The following is a 21,466-nucleotide window of genomic DNA, read 5'->3' as shown; positions in this document are numbered from 1 at the left end:
TTTTATCTGGTGATTACTTAACACTTTATGCAGCGTTTGCAAACTTGACTTTCACTATGTGAGATGATTTAATGTGACAGGAAACTTCTACCAATGAATATCAACTTCAACTTTGATGGAAATGTACTAACCTAATTTGAGACTGGGCATAAAATAGGCCTCATTCTACGATAGGAGTGTTGATGCACTTTTATCTTCTGCTTTCCTGATCTATTCTTTTTTTGATAAACTCTTAAAATTGGTAGGAATTCAGCCAGCATTGGCAAATTCCAGGATTACCACTACCACCACCAGGTAGTTGCTTGGCAACCTCATAAACAGGATGCATGATAATATCAATCTTACTCTGTGGGCGAAAGCTACAGGCAGATGGTCCAGAGGCGGAGCTAGTGCACCAGCCATGAGCGGCGAGCGCCCCAGGGGGGGGCACCATCCACGGCAAGCGTCCCAGGGGGGTGGGGGCGGTGTCACCCCCCCACCGCACTCCACTTCCTCCACCAGTAAGAGGATCAACTCCCCATGAAGTTTCAGCTGCAAGTGAGTGCAACTCTATATGGTTCTCAGTTGTCTGCTTGCATCCAATTTCTTCTCACTGTATTGTTGTTGTTGTTTAGTCGTTTAGTGTCCGACTCTTCGTGACCCCATGGACCAGAGCATGCCAGGCATGCCAGGCACTTCTCAAATGGCGGAATGCAAGGCCCAAATGTTATGCAACTGTTGTTTTCATTGCAAGTACATAGTAGGGAGTATGCTCATATCTGTTTAACTAAGATTATTTTCAGTTGCATTCAGCTAAGACTTCTTGGCTATGTGTGTGATTTGCAGGAGTGTCACTCCCATATGACCTCAACAGTAAATTGCTTTCATAGTTTTGGAGCTGTTTTGAAGCTGTTGAGAAACACTGCTAATTCTTACGGCTAATTAAATTATTCCATGGTGCAAATAATACCACTGCATATAAACATGCACAGGTTGCTTGGAGCAGATTCTGTGTAGTGGAGTACACCAGGAGGGAAATGACAGTTTGTTACATCAGGGGGAGTTTTCACATATAAGACCAGACTACAAATGAAACTTGGTGTTGAGTTCATATTATACCAGTGCTTAAAGAATGTCACTTATTGCTAGTCTATTTCCAAATGCAGCTCAGTGAATTTTCTTCTGACTTTTTTGTCCCCCCGCCCATCAACCTAGCTGTGTATTGAGATCATCAGGTGAGACTCACCTCAAAATGACCAGCTGGGGTTAGTTTAAACTTGTCATTGTCATTGTAAAAATCAAGCAAGCCATAGTTAATTCCCTCTGTCACAGAAATGTAACACCCATTACTGGGAGGAATTTATTCTGCTCTTTGTGTTATGTGGGGTGGGGGACTGTGCACCATCCAAGTCCTTAAGCAAAAGTTCTAGATTTTGCTATCAATATATTTTGTTATACTTGATTGCTTTTATCCATCCACCATAATTTGTTTATCACCATCATCATTTGCAATTTCCAAATCAGGCAATATTCTTGGGAACATTTTCTTTGCATGATCTTGGCTTGCATAATTAAATCAGGGGAAATACTGTGGTAAACATGCCCTGTTGTGGTCATTGTCACCAGATTTTCCTGGGATGAGTCTCCTTTGGGTATTTTTTTTAAAAAGATGAGATGTGTGGCATTATTTTCTTATGTTTCTCTGATTCATTTTGCTTTATGTTTTCTGCGTGGCTTTCTCACTACTTTTCTTCCTTCATGTTGAATTACCTTTTGCAGCATAGAGTGTATTCAGCTGTAACTATGTTGACTTTGTGAAATCAAGTTTTGAATACATCTTCCTTGTACCATCCATGGCTAAAACCACACAAATGCCTAATCTTTTTATTATTATTACTGTGACACTGAATGTCTTTCACTACCACCATCACCACTGTCTGTCACTGATTGAATTATTTTTGGGGTTTTTTTTTTAAAAGAAAAACCATGTATCCAGTATAGTATAGAGAGGGGCTTTCTTCTGGTTCAGCAACTGCTACACTTTGCCACAGAGACAGGGCTTTGGGCTTGAGATCATTCTAGTAGACTTTTCCATCACTCCTCCTCCCACCAGTTTAGAGTAATCCCCTTAGTTTGTAAGGGGATTACTAGAAAAACCGATTTATTGGTGGAATGAACAAATCTCAAAAGCTAGGAGTCTGAATGAAGGCCCAGCTCCACATCTTTGTCCCTCTTTAGGTAGCCCCAGCACCTCTTCCAGTTTCCTAATTCCATTTGGCAGCATTTTCCCACAACTGATTTCCATCATTCCCCTTGTATCTCCTACACCTTCCTGCCCAGACCACTTGACTGCCACTTTGTTTCTCCACTGCCCTGGCCCAGAGCCAAGGCAATTAACAAGCCCCTGTGGTGCTATCATTTTCTTAAGGGCGCAGCCAACTAGTGATGGCTGAGCAGGAGCACCTTTCTCATGGACCTCACTGACGCTTGCTGGTGTGAAATAGCAGTGGTGGTTTGTCAGATCTCCATGCCTGGCCTCAAGAGAATCCTGAAGGGTGGGCTACCCTACTGCCTGCTCTGTGTACCCACTGAAAAATGTCATTGATGCTATTAGCAGCTTCCCTTTTAGAGAATAGCCAGTGACAAGAGAGAAAAGGAGATTAAGAGCTTTAGGGAAGAGGTTTTTTTGGACTGTGGTGCATACGCACACTTATGCATATTTACATACTGCCTGTTTTGGCCCTTAATTAAACAGTTAGGCTAAATGAATGCTGTCTGCTTCTCTTTATATCTCCAAAAGCAAAGCAAAGTAAAGTAAAAAAAAGCAAAAAGCTAGAGACATAGCTAATTTTTAGAAAACTGAATATTCCATGAGAGTGGGGGGTTCATGGCACCAGCATTGTTTAAAATATTTTAATGTTTTAGGGATTTATTTTTAAAAGGTCCTTTGGAAAATACTAGAGGGTAAGGACGAGCCTTGATTTTATGAAAGTGGAGATGACTCAAATCCTTCCACACATTCACCTCTCCACCTCAATTGTCCTCTTATGTTTCCGTTTGAACCATCCTCTTCTCTTTGGGTACAAAGATCCAAAAGGAAAAGCAGAGGAAGAATGTAACTGAAAGGTTAGAGGAAATTGAGGGCCCCCTCGCTCGTCTACTCTATTCTCTCTCCTTATTATGCTGTTGTCTCTCAGGAGAATGAACTGTGTGACTCAAAGGGTGGCAACGGGGGAATCTCTCTTTGTGCATGAGTATAATTGTCGGCAACTCTGTGCTCAGTCTCTAGATTTGTCTCCAGATCTTGCTTCTTTGTGATGACATGCATTAAATAATTTCTAAACTAGGTCCTAACAGTGGGGGAAGGTGGTAGGAATGTGCATAGCTTCACCATCAAGCTTGAGATAGTGAAACTTCAGAACCTGGAAGATTAAAATTCAGTATTTATTCATTTATTGCATAAAATTTCTATACCACTTGATTGTAGAAGTAGTTTACAAAAAAGATGAAACAAGAAAATCATCACTTAAAATTTTACGACCATAATTTAAAACATACAGAAAGTAGACAAAAAACAAATGAAAAGTTGCACAACCTTTCTAAGCATCTGAGTACCTTGTCTAAATAAGAATGACTTCAGCAGGAGTTGAAAAGAATACAGTGAATGTGCCTGCATGATATCTATAGTCAAGGAGTTCCAGAATGTTGGTGCTGTCACACTAACTGATCAATTTTTTACAAATGCAGTGCTGGTAGTATGTGGCACCTGTAAAAGTGCCAGTTTCCACAGATCAGAGCAGTTGAATGGGACCTTATTGGATAAGATGATCTTGTAGGTAAACTGGAGATTTGTGGCTTTTTTAAAGTAAGTTTCTGTACCTCATTATGCTATGGAGAAAAACAAGCACAAACTGAGGCTCAATGGTAGGGTTTAATCCCTGACTTCTCCAAGTAGGGCTGGGAGAGACTCCTATCTGAAACCCTGGAGAGTCACTGAAACCCTACTAGTCACCAAGCTAGATGAATCAAAGGTCTGACTCAGTATAAGGTAGCTCTGTGGTGTTCCTAACAGCAAGGACAGGACAGGGGTTGATTAGCAAAAGAATTGATTGGCTAGAAAAGAAGCTGAAGCTGAACAACCACACAAAACATTTTACTTTCTAAGAGCTTATAAGATAGTTCTGCCTTTTAAGACTTCACACACACACACACACACACACACACACACACACCCCACACACACACCACTGAAGACTGGAGAATGTTAGATGAAGTGAGAGCATTCTAGGCTAGCCCTGCAACGCTTATTAAGCAAATAGAGAGTGCTGGGTAGAGTGCAATCACTCTAGCCTTCCTCCAGATCCCTTCCTCCCACTCTTCCCATCTTGGCATGCTCATTACATGGTGTTTCAAAATTGCAACATTTCAGAGACACTATCTGACTTTCAGAGAGACTGTTTGGAGCTACAAATCTGCACAAATATCTGCAAATTGATTTAGGGCAAACTGGGCTGCCCTGTAGTGATTTGTTACTACTTCAGCCCAATCCAGTTGTGGGTCTGGGATTCAGTGGAATCCAGTGCACAGCTCTATTCTGTAGAGTTTAAGAGAGAAACTACATTCTTATCTGCAACTATGGCTATGTAACATTCCTTTATGGGATGTAACAGTGACAAAGTTTCAAACCTGGATTCTCGGAAAAGGGTTGACTAAGTCAAAGGTTGTTGAGGGAAAATGAGCAATTATGGCAGTGTAGGGAGGTTTAAATATATTTTGCTGAAGAAATTGTTTTAAGCAAGGATGGTAAGAATGAGTTGGGAAAGAGAAGATTGGAGAGAATTCATTTCTGCAGTGCTGCTTTGCCCTGCTTTATATTATGTAGATTGTCTTGACATAACTCTGTTCATTTTAGTACAATTGAGCTTTCAAAGAGTTCACTGAGAAGTATCTCAGAATGTGAAATGAAAGACATGAAAGCAGAGATTACAGTTCCAGAGCTTTCTGCAATTAATCTGGAGGTTTTGATAGTGCACATGTAGAGACAGGGTTTGTGGTTAGCATCTGAGATAAAGAGAGCAGGAGTGTGCAACAAGACACCCTATTATTTGAAAGAGAACCTGAACTTTTTCTTGCATCACTTTAAATTAAACTGACTGGTTCAGAATACCAGAAAATTGCTCTCATCCATTTCATATTTGCTCCTTGATTCTTATGTCTTAGACCATTTTCACATGACACCCCTACAGTGGCAGTAGTCCTTGAAAATACTTCAGTTGCCAAGAGTTTCTAGTCTGCAGCTCTAACATACCGTGGAGCATATTGGGATGACAGAGTAAGATGAGAAAATAAGGAAAACCTTTTTCTTCAACTTGCTCTTTGCTGCTAATCTTGTTGCTGCTGTCACCACTGGAAAATAAGTAAGGGAACGGCCTTTGGACTGGCTCAAGAGATTAACCAATTTGTCTCTGATTTATTCTGGAAACAAATCAGTTCACTTCCAGGTCACTTTTTGGGTAGCAGTATATATTACACTTCTCTTTTTTCAAAAGAAAATACTTCTGCCATTCTGTCACTTGGTTTCTGAACATAATTCCTTTGCTTTGTTCACAGACACCATGTATGGCATGACTGTTTTTTTGTTTTGTTTTGTATCTTATTTTATTATTTATCTTAATCAAATTATAAAGAAAACAATGCTGAAAAATATTTGTGCCATTTCCTGGAACCTAAGGACTTGGTTATTATAATAAAGTGGTGTTTTACACATTATTTAGGCTGCATTGGGGGTAACAAGAGTCTGACATATATTGCTCTGCTTATGTTATAATTTGTTAAGTTAACAACACAAACCCCTTCCATGCAGTCTGGCAAGAAAAGAAAGCGTTTCAAATCTACAATTTTCTGATGATAGGTAACCCTGTGCCAAATATCATTATTGCTGCTGCCAAGGGATGGCAGAATGAATGCTTCCACCAAAGCAATCTGATAAAACTTATTGAAATATTGAATCAAATGCATCTGGGCTTTTCAGAAAGCATATAAAATGAATTAAACAAGCTAGAGTTTGTTGGAGTGAACATTAGGGTAACTAAACCTTTGTATAAACTATAGCTTGAGTTTTTTTGGGGGAATAATGCTTGAGAGTTCAGCGTTTGGTCATTTCAAGCACCGGTTTCCATAAAAGAACAGCATAATTCAATGTCAAATTAAAGGACTGTAACCACATACCACAAGCCTGAATTGCTGCCAGCTAACTTCCTACATGCTGAATATATGTTGCTGAAGAGATGCTAAAGTAATATTTAGCTTGGACGGTGTCTTTGTTGTTGCTCATGCACAATTATTGAATAATGATTGTGATAAGCAGTGTTGACTGCAAGTGTTTGGGTCTGGTTCTCCTTTGGGGATCGCAGCTGTGTAAACTACAGAGCACACCAAATGTATTCTGCTAAGGCATGATCACAGTAGATGTATCATTGTGAGGGGGAAACTTTGGGGCAAAGCAGACTGGATTTCTCTGTGCTTTTAGAGAAAAGGAAATGGAGGAAAGAATACTCATCATACCTCATCATTCAGGGCACCTCCAGATTCATCTGAATCTGTATCCTTTCACCTTTTCAGCCTCTGGACATGCCCTTAGTCCAAACCTTAGCAGAAGGGATCTAATTCTGATTTTTATTCTGTAACACTGCTTTCTGCTTCTCTTGTCACCAGTGAGAACCATTGGGTCTTTCATTGTATCTGTCTTAGATGATGGTCACATTGCACCAGACATCCAGCTCATTCATCTCTTAGAGAGGCCAGCAGAATTTAAGTGCACATTATTTTCCCTGGGCATTATTCAGTATAAACACCTGATTCATAGTGACGCATACCTGCTGACGCCAGTGTATGCATTTCCTGCACAAATTGAATGAATGATGCTGAGTCTCTCTCCCCCCCCCCCCTCCATGTTGCTTGAGTCCTGCCTGCTGCCAGAGTCTGGAGGCATTACATGAAGGACAACAGGAGGAATGAGAGGAACAGGAATGAGAGTATACAGTATTCTGCATGTGTAGCTGCTCATTGCCCCACTCAATAGGAAACTCCAAGGAAGCTACAAAAGCATCTCTTCCAAATGCCATGGTTTTTAGTGTTATACTGCTGTAGGGGAACCTGATTTCCATCAGGAATATGGTATGTGAGGAAGGGGCAATTGATCCTTTCCTTCCACATCAAAGTTCTAATTAAATTCATCTCCCACAGCAGCTATTAGCCTCACAGGGTAAGCTCCCATAAAATATTGACTTTTGGGACTGATAGCTACTACATATTGGTGATGGATTTTTATTAGGACACGGCTGACAGAGGAAACTGCTGTTTCCTATGCACTGTGTTGCAAATGGAAATCTCTCCCACTATCCTCAGCAGTTCATATACTACGTTTAGTGTCACCTCTGGTTTGCCGTAAGGGATTTTTAAAATTATTATTTTAAGGACTAAACAGGAAGCCAGGATAGCTAAGTAAAATTTCTGCATTCTAAGACAGTGTCCCACTGTATATTATTGTATCATTACTTGCCTAACACAGAGGTTACAATCAAATTTTATAATTTATAAAATTCCATCCAATACCTGGGTGAAGAGGAAAGTCTTAACCTGGTGCTGAAAAGAGGTCAGTGTTGGTACCAGGCAGGCCTTACTTAGGAGAGCATTCCATAGATAGGGAGCCAAAATGGTTTTCTGGCATGTTGCCACCTTCCGAACAATTCTCGGGAAGGCGGGTGGCAATGAAGAAGGGCCTCAAATGACATAGGTTGAGCTCTGGGATTATTCTTGTCAGGAGATGTAGTCAATAAGGCATTTAGGAGGTGTGGGGAACTTTTAGCCCTCCAAACGTTTCTTTATTTTTCTTTATTTGATTTATATACTGCCCTTCGTCAAAAGATCTCAGGGAGGTTCAGCAAGCAGGACCAATGGTGAGGGATGATGGGAGTTGTAGTTCAGCACCATCTAAAGGGCCAAAGGTTGTTCACATCTCCTTTATAGTTTAAAACCAGCACCTTGAATTGTTCCTAGAAATATACAGGCAACCAGCGTAGATGTGCTAATACTTGTATTATTAGGTTAGCTCACCTAGTCCCCAGCAGCAGTCTGGCCACTGCATTCTGCACCAGCAGCAGTTTCTGAACTATCTTCAAGGGCAGTCCAATACATAGCACATTACAGTAATCCAATATATAGGCTACCAGAGCACAGGTCACTGCAGCAGTCTGTCCCTGTCCAGATAGGGGTGTAGCTGGGCTTCCAGCCAAAGATGGTCGAAGGTACTTTGCTGCCACCAAGGCCACCTGTGTCTCAAGTGACAGAAGAGGTTCCAGCAGAGCCCCCAAACCTCTTCCTTCAGTGGGAGTACGATCTCATTTTGAACAAGATGAACTTAGAGGAAGCACCCACAAATAGCATATCAGTTTCACCTGGATTGAGTTTCAGTACCAATTGCTAGTGGAAGGACAGCAGAATCAAAACACTCATATGAATACATATGAGTGTATTCATATAATATTAATAATAAACACAAGGGACAGAGTACATGTCAAACACCATCACAGTAATCCTGACATTAATCACCTGCTAATGGGCTGCCCCAAAGTATCTCGCTGAGGACCACAGGAAACAGGATGTTGCAGTAGCTTAACCTTTCGCGTGTGTTGTGTTCACTGGTGGACATCACACGATTAATGTCTTAAAGGGTTGAATCAGTTTATGGGTACCAGCCGTCCCTTTCCTATGAACTCCAGAAGCAATTGAGGGTATTCCACTAAAATATTAATGTGAGTAAGTGAATATAGAGTTCAGTGAGTTCATGAGTTGTCTGTGGTGTTGTTTTCCTGAGTTTTCCCCAGCAGTTTATGGTTGATGTAATTTTCCCATGATGTAAGCAGTTCGCTTCTGTGCTGTAATAATCACCATAGGGCCCTGCTATAGGTCAGTGATTGGGGGTTTGCTCATTATGAAGAAGCACAACATCCTGTTACCAAAAATACATTTTTTTTCTATTTAAAAGCATGCTACCCTGACTGCTGAAAATAAGAGCTTCCCCTTCCGAGGTTCTTAGCCTCCGGATAGACTTCCTGTGACAGGGATTGTGCAAAAGTGTCACTCCGTGATTGCATACACGACAGCTCTAAGAAGAAGCAGAAATAGAGTTAGATTTGTTTTGCAATTCTTGCAAAGGGGAACACATTCTATGGGAAGCTTGAGCTTTCGTGCTGCAGCAAACCAAAGTAGTTTCTCTTCTTAAGTAATACAGAAATGTTCCCTTTCATAAAGACTTCTTAGAAACATGTAGCGGATCATACCAACCTGCACTGCTGTCTCAGTGTTTGGTGTCTTTCTATACTGGGTAATTAACCCTTTGTTATTGTAAGTGTTAAACCTGCCCCTGGTGATCCCAGTGTCTGGAGCATGTTGTTTTGCTTTGACAAACTCCTAACTCTGGCCCATGTTGCTACTGCTGCCTATTTACTTTATCCCTTCGAACTCCATGGAAGCCACTGAGAACTGATACAGCTCTTCTCTGTATATCCCCCATGTGTTCTTCTTGGCTATGCAACATTAAATAATTGGTAACTATTTCTTGTAAGCAGAAATCTCATTTTCTGCCTTTTTACATCCTTGGCTGCTTGCACAGCCGCTGTACTTTCAAAGCACATTCAAAGTGCATTATTTCCCTCAAATAATTCTGGACACTGTAGTTCATTAAGAGTTGCTGGGAATTGTAACTCTATGAGTGGTAAATTACAGTGCCTAGTATCCTTTGAGGGAAAGAATGTGCATATGTGATAAGGTGTGTACATAACCTTTATATAGGTAAAACATAAAGCTCAGTTAGTTCAAAACACCACAAAAATGTATCAAAATGCAATAATGCTGAAAACAATCTATTTGGAATGAGTAATCTAGAACTGACATAAAGTACAAAAATCCTTTTGTATCATATTCTGGGTGCTTTCAAGATTCCCATGGAAGTGACTTGTCTAAACTCTAACACAACAGCAAATAATTTTTTTAAAGGATGAAGGTTTTAGGAAAGGCTTGGTCTGGAGTAGAAAAAGGAAAGATCACTCAACACAACCACCAACCCAGTAAACTCTTTGTAACAGAAGCCATCTGACACTGCTCCTAAGAGAAAGAGTGAGACAACTTTCACAGAGAAGAAAATTCACTGGAACAGTTCCTGACTATTTTCTTTAACATTCCTTCCACACTGTGATCAGAGGTCCCTGGTAAAGTCACTCCCTGATTGCGAACTACACAGCTGTCAGTCACAAGATGAAACCCACTCATCTCTCTCCCCTTCCCCCTAGGCTAGTGTTTTCTTTTCATGGAGAGCTTGACAGAGCTTCAGAAATTTATCAAATTTGGCCAAAACAAAAATTTAAAAACACCCCACTAAAGTAGGCCTGAAGCCTTGAGACCAGCCTGCTTCACCTTTGATGATTTTTGACCTGTCTTATGTATTTGGAAACAGGCCAATTAGCTCTGAAGTGGGAACATTTTCCTTAGTGCCCCTTCATTCCCTGTTCTTCCAGCAAATGTGAGATTGTTGTGACTTAGCCTATTTTTCCACCCTCAGATATGAGGAAACTTTCTTAACTACCAATCTTAAGCAATACCTCCCACTCACCAGAACTGGGCTTCAAACTATTGCATGGGGAAGTATAGAAAATACTGTCTTTTGCTGTCACCTGCTGGGGAGAGTCTTTCACCACAGCAGCTGTTTCTTTAATTCAGGACCGAGATAACATTTGGGGTCTCTGTTAACACCCGTTTATAAGTAAAAGCAATCGCTTTAAATAGCACATAGTTTAATTTCATCCATGAACTCATATTTGCTAAATGCGTTTGGAAGAAAAAAACAGTTGCTTCTGAATGAAGGGGAAGCAATGTTTACATAAAGGGCTATGCTCTCTGCTTCTTAACTATGTTTGCTTTCTTACTTAATAAATAGCCACCAGTAGCTGAAGCTTGTCCAGTTCAGCTGCATTCCTTTGAAATGAAGACATGACAAGTATAGGTGCTGGCTGTTGGAATTTCTGTTCCATTATCAGGCAAGAACACTTTGTCCCCTTTCTATTCACAACTGAACAGGGATAAGTGTATGCCCAAATATATTTTAGCTGTGGTCAGAGAGCCCGCTGGTGCTTGGTTCTTGCTGGGTGGCTAGCTCCAGTTTTGGCTTCTTTCCTAGGTCACTTTCTCATGGGCACCTTTTGTGTAATAAGGATTGCTCTCTTTTCCTGCCTTCCAGGCTTATTAAAAGACAAAGCAGCCTTCAATGCCAATGCTGAAATTTGCAGCCCCAGGGGAGTTTGCTGGCCAGTTTTTACAAGCCATGAAACAAGGCACACTCCTCTTAGCATCCGAGGCACAGAAGGTAAACTTGACAGCAATCTTTTATTTTTTTAATTTGTTGACTTTCTATCCCACTCTTCCTCACAAATTAAAACAAACCAAAATATTCAAAAACAGTCAAAACATTCGCTTAAAACATCTTTAAAACAGTAGCAGTTAAAACTTTTTTAAAGCAGTAGGATTTTTTTTTAAAAAAACATCATCATTATATGTGCTGATTACTTTTGTTTTCCCCTTAAACTCCTCAGTTTAAAACATCAAATCCCTTGCATTCAAAGTCCATTAATTTCAGTGTGCCTCCTCTATGATTTAATTGGATATCACCCTACTAGATTTATTCTGGCGTAAGCTTTCATGGGCCCAAGCCTACTTCATCATCATGCCAAAGAGTGGTATCCACTAGCCTGCAAACAGAATAAATACCTCAAATAAGACGGGGTTTTGTGCTGTGCCACCTATGCTGTGATCCTGGTAACCCTATGTGTAGAAGCAAAACAGCATCAAGGCTAACATACACTGCATATATTGTTTGCCTGTGACTTGACCAAACTGCAGGAGGCAGTGGAAGACAGGAGTGCCTGGTGTGCTCTGGTCCGTGGGGTCATGAAGAGTCGGAAACGACTAAACGACTAAACAACAACAAATCACCCTGCAAAACAATGAAGCCTCCTTCATGTGTTACTTACACAATAATGGTCTCCACGTGTTGAAGGGGCAGTGATGGTGACACCACTGGCCCCGTCCCTCAACATACAGGTGATGAGCAACTGCACCAGGTTTAGACATCTACACACATAGACTTCCATTCAGCTGATCACACAGGGTCTTTGCTGAATGTGTGGACTCTGGGGATAGGACAAGGGAGCCGCATGGCATTGGTGTTGGACAGCACAGCCCTGCTACCTCTTCAACACGTACAGCCCCCTTCATATCAGTGACACGTGAAGGGGATTTGTATCTGCTTATATGGCAGTAGAAGGGAGCAAGAGGGTACACATCTGCCCACCAAGTAGCTTTCTCCCTACATGCTCCACTCCACTGTTGGACCCTTGGAAAGAAAGGCACTTTTCACATCTACTCTTACCCTCAGAAAGACACGTTGTGCCTTCTTGTCCTCTCTCAATATTTGTTTCCAGTGCTACCACTGTTTACAGGTGCTCTACTAAAACTCAGATCCTGGACATTTTCTGAGGCTTAACTGAGGCTGTGTTCACACTCCTGTTTACTGAGCACTCACTGCATTTCAGTGCTGGTTTTTAATCTGTGTTCACATGGCGTTATCCAAAATGTATATGTATCCTGTATTTTGTAGTAAGATACTGCTGTTTGATGCATCGTTTCTCAAACCAGCTTCATGCTGACTGGAGTCCTGAAACCGTTCTCTAACTAAGGTGTGAAAACATTGGCATAGGGTAAAGACATCCCCGGCCTTTCAAGGTTCCCCTGTGTGTACACATAGAGAAACAAGTATGACACTGATGAAACTGTGCTGATGTGAACAGCTCAGGAGAAAAGAATTGTGAAAGTCACCAGGGTGGGGGACTTCAGTGCACTCTAAGTCGCTAATGTGAACGCAATCTTTATTACTGCATTGTCCTGTATAGTCTTGTATCCAGAAGAACTGTGTTCAAATCCCTGCTTAGCCCACCACAGAGATGCAGTAATGGGTAAATCTGTTCCTGCTGATGTTCCTGTTTATCATTCTGTTGTTAATTTGACAGCCAGTGTTTTGCAGTAGTTCTAGAGTTGTCCTGGGATCAGAAAGACTTGAATTCTAGTTCTTACTCAGCTATAAAGCTTACTGGGTGATCTTGGACAAGGGTGCTGATGTGCCCTACTCTACAGAAGACAGTTCTCTATTTGCAGCACTTTCAGAGAACAACCCTCTGTTTGAAGGAATCCAAGACTGTGCAGTCCAAGTCTGATATAGAGATAAACAACCCTAAGAAAGGAGAGCCCATCAACTATTAGCATTTAGACAGTAGACTGAGCAGCACATACAGTAGGTCACCTAGTGACAGTTGTCTCCACCATAGGGAGATGTATTTCTATTTAAATTTTAGTAATCATTTCTAAATTTGCATCTCTACATATAAATTAGCATATGCAAATATTATGCAAAATCATATCTTCTTTTGCTTCCTTTTTTGGCCATACATTTCCTAATTTCTGGCAATGCATAAGTGTAAGTTAGCAATATGTTCTGCTGCCTTAGGCTGATGCTTGGTTTTACCATACCATTCAGACACCTCTTCATCCTTTCATTTATTTACACACACTCATAGTGATGCCCGGAGCAGCTTGTCTCATCCTGCAGCATGGCAGGGCTCACCATGGTCAGACTAATTTACTTTGCAGGCTAAAACAGGGTCAGCTCCAAGTAGCCGCCTACTTTATCTCCTGCATCTTTCAATAAGCCACCTGATAACTGATGTTAACAGGTATGATTGCTTACTTGTTCAAACACAAATCTTCTACATAACCCTTTTGAGTTAGTATTAGCCACACCTAGACATACAGCTTGAGACAATGGACAAATCTTTTAACACTGACATTCCGTGTTTGTACAGGCAGCTGCTGCAGAGTTGTTCATTCTTTTTCAATCATAAAATCTGTCAGTGGATATTCGCTTTTCCAACTTCTGGGACTTCCCCTTCAGTTTCTGTCAACTTTCCCCTCAATAATGTGAGGAATCTACATATAACTTGATGAAGAGTATGCATGGTCATAAATGTGAAGGTGCTGCAAAACACAAGTCTTCCAAGCTCCACAGACAATAGGTTGTTGTTGTTGTTGTTGTTGTTGTTGTTGTTGTTGTTCTAATTGTAAGGAAAAACAAAACAACAAACCAAGTACAGGATCTGAAGTTACCATTTGTCACAGCCTCCATATATTTCTGACATGTCTAACCCTGTTCCAATAAATTAAACTCTAAACTACATTAATATTAACATCCTGTATTTTTAGCTGGTTTAATAGTTTGTTCCTTTCAATTTTGTTGTATTTCTGATCTATTGATGTATGTTATTCTAATGTTGCATTATGGAATTTCAGTCCTTATGGTTATTGCTTTGAAAATCACTTTTGGATGATGGTGTGATGTATACATTTTTAGAGCCACAAACAAACAAAATTAACACAAGCATTGTTTGGAATCAGAGAGTCTTCAGAAGTGTTTTCCTGGAGCTTATCAGATCCCACAGAACAAGTTAAGTCTCTTGTTGGACTAAATTAGTGTTTCATACATTGTTGTTGTTGTTGTTGTTGTTGTTAAATTTCTCTTTCCCCTGGCATTTATTTACAGTCAAGTGCTACCTTTGAAGCTAATTTTATTATAGCACAAAAGTACTAAGTTACAGCATAAAACATCTCCTAATGTGAAACACATTGAATAATGATTCTCCTGCCACCTAACATTAAATTTTAACTTTAGGTAAGTATGTAGGATTGCATCCAGTTTCAAGGAAATGGCCACAATCCAAGAAAAATCAAAATCAATGAGGTTAAGGATGTCCATCTTTGTGCTGGAGCTTCGGCACTGTATTAAGCATCAACATAAAGCATCAACATAAAAAAGCTTGTATCTTTATTTGTCCAGATAATGAAACTACTCTATCTTTAACATCTTAGAGCACCACCACCAGGTGGAAGAAGGTATTATATGTGTGTTACTAAAACATGCTAAAATATTAAAATATTTCTTTTAAAATACAGTATCAGGCAATATTTTGCTTAATTGGGAGCTACAAATAAAAGTCCTTGACATACTATCATGAATCACAACTTTGTGGTTGTGAATACAGAAAAGTAAATAATCTAGAAACCTTCAATCTTTTAGGAGAGTTAAATCATAATATGACCATAATATTTCCTGGCTTGAAAGATTTGTTCCTTTGCATCTTCATTTCACTTGGTTTATTATTAACTCAAAATCTGCAGCCACAGAAAATATTCTCTAGGTGCAAACTAGAGAAGGCTGAAATGAATGCGACTTGAATGCTTAACTGTGGGTGAACGTGCATTTCAACAGAATTTAGGCATGTTTTTCTGGATGTACTCTCAGTCATGAAATCTAAGGTTAATTTTAATGCTACCCCTAAATACTTCTTTGCAAAGTGTATTAATTTACAAAGGTTTGGTTTCTGCTTAAATTGAACAGGAGATTAGCATCTTATGTTACATGATGTGCCCAGCTGCTACAATGTAATTCATACCAAATAAAGCAGTTTGTGGCCAAGTGCCTTACATATTTTATCTTACAAATCTTTTGTATTTTCAAACTTTTAATTTCATCTTAAATTTTACAGATTATCACCTGGGTGTTAAAATCTGTAGAATGGTTTGTGCTATTATAGCTGCAGAAGCAACTCGTGTGAGGCAAATGTATGAAGTCTGTTTTGCTATGGTGCCTGTTATTTGCAATCTGGTTATGGAAAGTTACTGCTATCAACGAGATGTACAAGTTTGTGCTGCTCCTTAAGTGAAATACTAGCTGGACTTTTGAGCACTGCCTCTGCTCTGCTCCCTTCTGTATACTGTGGAATTGCATTATGTTGTGATGCTGTGCCACGTCTGGAAATGGTGGCTCATGCTAGCTCAGTGGCAGTGACTAATTTTGGTATATTAGTACAAATGTGGAGAGAAATCAGGGGGAAAAATAATTCTTATTGTTTGGCTAATTGAGGTAATTTCTAGGAGACAGATCTACGGTATGTAAATATTTTTACTCTAATCTACCCCAGACTGCAAGATATTTACAACTTGTAGATACTTAAGATGGAATAGAATCCAATCACTTGGCAGTGTAGGGAGGCCAAACTGAATAAAATACTGCACACATTAAAGCAACTACAATATTTGGCTACCATTCTGTTGCACCTCTCCTTTTTAGCTTCTGGAAGAAGCAGCTTGTACAGTCACAGGTGGCTAGAGCCTCCATTTCCTTATTCATCACCTTGGTCTAGAAATGCGAGTTCACCAGGTTCTGCCAGCAGGAAAAGGGTCCCCAGTGCCATCATCATTACCTTCAGTGACAGCAGCAGCTGACATATTCCACTAAAGGTTCCTGGTGAACTTGTGGAAGTAGAAACCGCCCCCCGCCCTCCCCCCCCCCCGCGCGCCTTTGTTCACTGGCATTTTATTTGTCCTGCTTATCTTGTTCTGTTTATAGCACTACACTACAATTCTCCGTGTAGTTAAGTAACAATTTGCACACATTGCATATATTACAAAGCAGCTAGTAGTGTTCTGTTCAATGCAACTGCTACCCAGCATGCTGTTTTGGACATTGTTCCTCAGATTCTTTCAGAATGTCCGTTTGGCTGGGATTCAATCACATACTGCCAGGTTCAGGTTGCACAATTAAAGATTATTCGGCATTCTTGTGCATTGTTTTCTCCTGGTCTAAACCCATAAATTGATTGCATGAAGGGTATGTGCCCACCTGAGGAAAATAATAATAAAATAATAATAATAATAATAATTATTATTATTATTATTATTATTATTATTATTATTATTATTATTATTATTATTACAGCTACAAGACACTCCTCAACACACTCTGCCCGTGAGTGCTTTGAGCATCCATAAATGACCAGGTTCAAAGGCGGCAACCCTACGGGAAGGACGGCTACCAACCTGTGCAACTGCTTGCCAAGTTGATGCTGTAAGAATTAGAAGGCAACGGAGCCTTCTGAGAGTTGTTGGGGACGAGAGCCAAAAGGGGTGTGTGAATCTGAGCAAAGCACTATGAAGCGTGTGAGCAAATGGGAAAATAAAAAAGTGCTACGGAGAGTCGGAGGCTGCGCCCTGGCGGTTCTTGTAAAAAGAAAACATTTTCTGAAGATGCAAGGTGGCAGCTTCGTTTCGTGTTCCCATGAAGAAACGGACTCCAAAATGTATTCTAAAGTGAAGTCTTATGCCCTGGCTCTTCACAGCAGTGCATCATTTGCCCTTTCCCTCTTTTAGCGCCTTGATTTTATAACCCTAGAAACTTGGGGTGGTTCTGGTCATCCGTGCGCCCGCGCAGGCGGTTTCACGTTGCCTTTTAAGTCCACCTGGAGCTCCTCAAGAGAGTTGGCTGCAGGGTTAGGGGACGGCGAAGGAGCGCCAGCTGCCTTGGGCACGGCCAAATAAAAAAAAGAAAAAGAGGGTCGGGGAGTTAAAACAAGGCGGCGCTTGCCCTCAGGGCGCCGGGCTGCGGGAGGGCGGGTGGTGAGGCGACGGCGGGGAAGGTAAGAAGGTGGGTGGCTGACTCGTCGTGGCTAAGAGCGAGCAATCCGCGCCCAGCTTCGTGGCGGCCCTGCCTTCGCGAGTCTGGCTTCCCGGGGCTGGCAGAGCAGGACGGAGGAGCCGCCCAGCGCGGCTGCTGCCCTAGAGGGGAAAAGGCGGAGGCGGGAAGGAGAGCAGCATGGCGTGCTACAGCGGGGAATACGTGGTAAGGGGGCCACCACTCGCAGCCGGCAGGGCGCTCAGCCTGAGGGGAGTCGGGGGAGCGGGAAGGCGGCGGCGGCGGCGCTGAACAACCTCAGTGGCGGGAAGTCTCCTGAGGGGAGAAAAAGGCGGTTTCGGCTGCCGCTGCTCCTCCTCTTGGCTGTTTCCACAGGCGACCTCCGCCTGCTCCGAAAGGCCCCCGAGATACCCCGCCAAAACTTTCCACTTGAAATTCACTTTTCTTCCTCATGACTCCCATGGCGGCGCGTTTCTCATGGGCTCTGCCGCCTCCTAGGCCGACAGGTGCATTGCTTTTATCTCTCCCGGAGTGAAGAGGCCTCCTTCCACGCTTATCTTTTTGTCACCACAAACGGCACATATTAAGGGGCCGCCACAGGAAATAAAGCGCGAGGGGGTAAAGGTTCAGAGCATTTCTGATCTGGGCAAACTTCTGTGACGGTTCTCCCTCAAGAATGGTTCCACAATACAGTAGTGTTCCTGTCTGGAATCTGGCAGTGCAAAAAAATGGCAAATCTGCCCTGAAAGCATTCTCTAATGAAAGGAAGTAAATCAAAATAAATAAATGTCACGTAGCTGCTGGCTGTGTTTTTTTTATACTGTGCCAGCAAAATCAGCCCTAGTTTTATCTGTCCCAGAGGAAGCTATCTTTGGAGTGTTTTGTTTTGTTTTTTTGTTCGGCATCATATATTCGGGAAACATGGGGGAAGATAGATGCCGCCTGCAAATGATGTTGATGCAGGTAGCGAAGTTTTCATGACATGTAATCAGATCATAGAGTAAACACACCCATCTGAGAAATACTACACACCTCTGTGCAGTCATGGGTTTTCATACTAAAGTGAATGTAAATGTGTTTGTATTTGCCTAGAATGGAAAAATAAAGTTCATTAAACTGTACTGTGAGATAAAGTTTCAGAGAAACATAATATCCATACAATAGTTTACATTGTTGAGTATTGCCCAGTGAACAGGAGCTGAGAACCAGAGTGTGGAAATAGATGTTGTGCCAACACAAGTTCAGTTTCCCATTTAGGTATGTCTATACAGTATACGGGACGCAGGTGGCGCTGTGGGTTAAAGCCTCAGTGCCTAGGACTTGCCGATCGAAAGGTCGGCGGTTCGAATCCCTGTGGCGGGGTGTGCTCCCGCTGCTCGGTCCCAGCGCCTGCCAACCTAGCAGTTCGAAAGCACCTCCGGGTGCAAGTAGATAAATAGGGACCGCTTACCAGCGGGAAGGTAAACGGCGTTTCCGTGTGCGGCTCTGGCTCGCCAGATGCAGCTTTGTCACGCTGGCCATGTGACCCGGAAGTGTCTCCGGACAGCGCTGGCCCCTGGCCTCTTAAGTGAGATGGGCGCACAACCCCAGAGTCTGTCAAGACTGGCCCGTACGGGCAGGGGTACCTTTACCTTTATACAGTATACACATGACCGGAAGCTGTACGCCGACTCCCTTGGCTAATAAAGTGAGATGAGCGCTTCAACCCCAGAGTTGGTCACGACTGTACCTAATGGTCAGGGATCCCTTTACCTTTACCTTTATATAGCATACAAGAGTGAGAAAACTAAAAGAGAAAATTTGTGCTGCCATTACTCCTGTTAGGCCTTGTGACCTGTAATATTTCCCCACATCTTCAGAGAGGTAGGATACTTCCATGGATTGAAGGCAGGCACTGGATGAATTGTGAGAAATGGATTTGTGAAGTGAATGGCCCTTATAAACACACCTTTTGTCTCTGGGTATTTATACCAGCTAACTACTACACCTATCAGAATTTTCCCAGGTATTTCATTACTTGGAGACAATGCATGCTTTTAATAGAGTGGTGATTGGCACATTATGCAGAGACTAAATTAAAGTCAGTGGCAGAGATTACCACACAAGAAGACATGTTGGCTACATAAACTTCTCTGTGCTCTGCCTCCGCAGTTGGTGGAATTCCAGTTGCTAGAAACTACAGGACGGGAGAGTACTCTTGTGTTTGAATCCAGATTGCCGGTTTCCCATGGGCATTTGGCTGGCCACTGTGAGAACAGGGTGCTGGACTAGTTGGGCCTTTGGACTGATCCAGCAGGCTCTTCTTATGTTCTCTAATTTTTTATGCAGCATAATCACATCTAAATATGCATTGTGTGGTTTCACTAAATGCACGGAAGGTGGAGAGCTTAAAAGCTCTTTTTGTGCAGGGCTTTTCCAGCATGGAATGCTGTCACAAGATCTCATTTAAAAGCTCTCTGCCTTGCTTGGACAATGCCAGCTTGGCATATGGCTCAAAAAAGGTAAGAACACTCACACAGGGGCCCTTTTCCAAAGGGGTGGGTCAGATATATACATTTTTGCATATATGTGCCATCCCCGGAACATGACCCCCATGTAAGACAGTCATACTGTATATCCATTATATATTGCATCATTATATATATTTAAAATTCCAGGTTTCTGAAGATGGGTTACCTGAACCAAGAAAGTGGAGACCGTTGATGTATAGGAAATGCACAGACCCCATTTGGTTGATGATATTCTTTCTCTTTTGGTCAGGTTTGGTAAGTACCATAGTATTCCTGACGAAATGGGTGGTATCCAATGAAACAGTTCTGCTAACACAACTTTTGGCTACACAATGGAACTTACCCTCCCTCTCCTCTCCCTGTTCACCCCCATATTCAGTAACTTAAATATGCAAGCAAAGGCACAACAAAGATGGGTCAGCTGCATATTCCGGCATTGCAGGGTGTTGGACTAGATGATCCTTAGAGCCCCTTCCAACTACAATTCTATGATTCTGATTTTATGAAAGAAAAAGACCTATCCAAACTACTTGTTTTTCTGTTGTGAGGAGGCAGGGAGAGGGTTGTTGACAGGCAATGGGAAACCAATCAGGTAGTATCCTGGGCTTTTCAGTTTTCACACATATGCATAGATATTAAGTGTTGAGCTGATGGGAATAAGTGCTAAGATGTGTCCCAGGGAACCACTGTTATTATTTATGCAAAGCTCAGGCTGAGTTCTGTGGAGTTAACCTCCTTGCTGTTGTGGAAAGAAGGAGTTCTTGGCAGATAACAGCAACTCTTATGGAGAAAAGAGGCCTGCTTTGGATTCCATAACAGTGTGACAGATTTCATATGTATTCTCATAGATGTTTATAACTGGCTACGCTATAACAGCTGGAGCTGCAGAAAGACTTGTGTTTGGATATGACAGCTATGGAAACATATGTGGTCGGAAGAACACTCCTGTGGTCGGTGCACCATTGTCGGGACAAGATATGACGGATAAAAAGTGAGCATGTTCTTATTTCAAAAGGCTGCAGTGTTATCAAAAGCTATAGCAAGGCCTTTGGCTGATTAACATTCTATTTCCTTTTAAATGTGTTTGTTTTTCATTCTTGTTTTTTGTTATGTATTTTGTGTTCTTGTTTCGTATTTTTATGTTAGGATCTTATGCCTTGGATTAAGGGCAGTATAAAAACTGAATAAATAGTAGTCATAATAATAATAATAATAGTAAAATGTAATCAGTCAGGAATACATAAACGATGCCTAAAGTAATAATTGTAAATGCCAATATATTGACTTCAATAAGGTTGAGATATCCTATATATTTTAGCTGTTTACAAATTTATTAATTATTTACATC

The 21,466-nt window shown here is 41.5% G+C and overlaps 1 protein-coding gene across 5 annotated transcripts in view; it reads left to right on the top strand.

The window, feature by feature from the left end:
• Window positions 1-21,466, top strand: part of SLC44A3 (solute carrier family 44 member 3) — a 96,066-nt gene that overhangs the window by 44,902 nt on the left and 29,698 nt on the right. For 3 of the 5 annotated variants that reach the window (XM_081914196.1, XM_081914197.1, XM_081914195.1), the window contains 2 exons: window positions 20,266-20,373; window positions 20,967-21,109. In XM_081914196.1, the coding sequence (XP_081770322.1) occupies window positions 20,311-20,373; window positions 20,967-21,109 (206 nt within the window). In that variant the 5' untranslated portion in view covers window positions 20,266-20,310. Of the gene's footprint in view, window positions 1-17,336; window positions 17,816-17,914; window positions 18,115-20,265; window positions 20,374-20,966; window positions 21,110-21,466 lie in introns of those variants that run through there. The other 2 variants (XM_081914194.1, XM_081914198.1) reach the window with 2 other exon arrangements.

Source organism: Podarcis melisellensis, assembly GCF_964234715.1.
Source record: "Podarcis melisellensis genome assembly, chromosome: 6".
In the NCBI taxonomy this organism is placed as follows: Eukaryota; Metazoa; Chordata; class Lepidosauria; order Squamata; family Lacertidae; genus Podarcis; species Podarcis melisellensis.
Note: the sequence above shows the minus strand (reverse complement) of the source record. Positions and strands in the feature narration are given on the sequence as shown.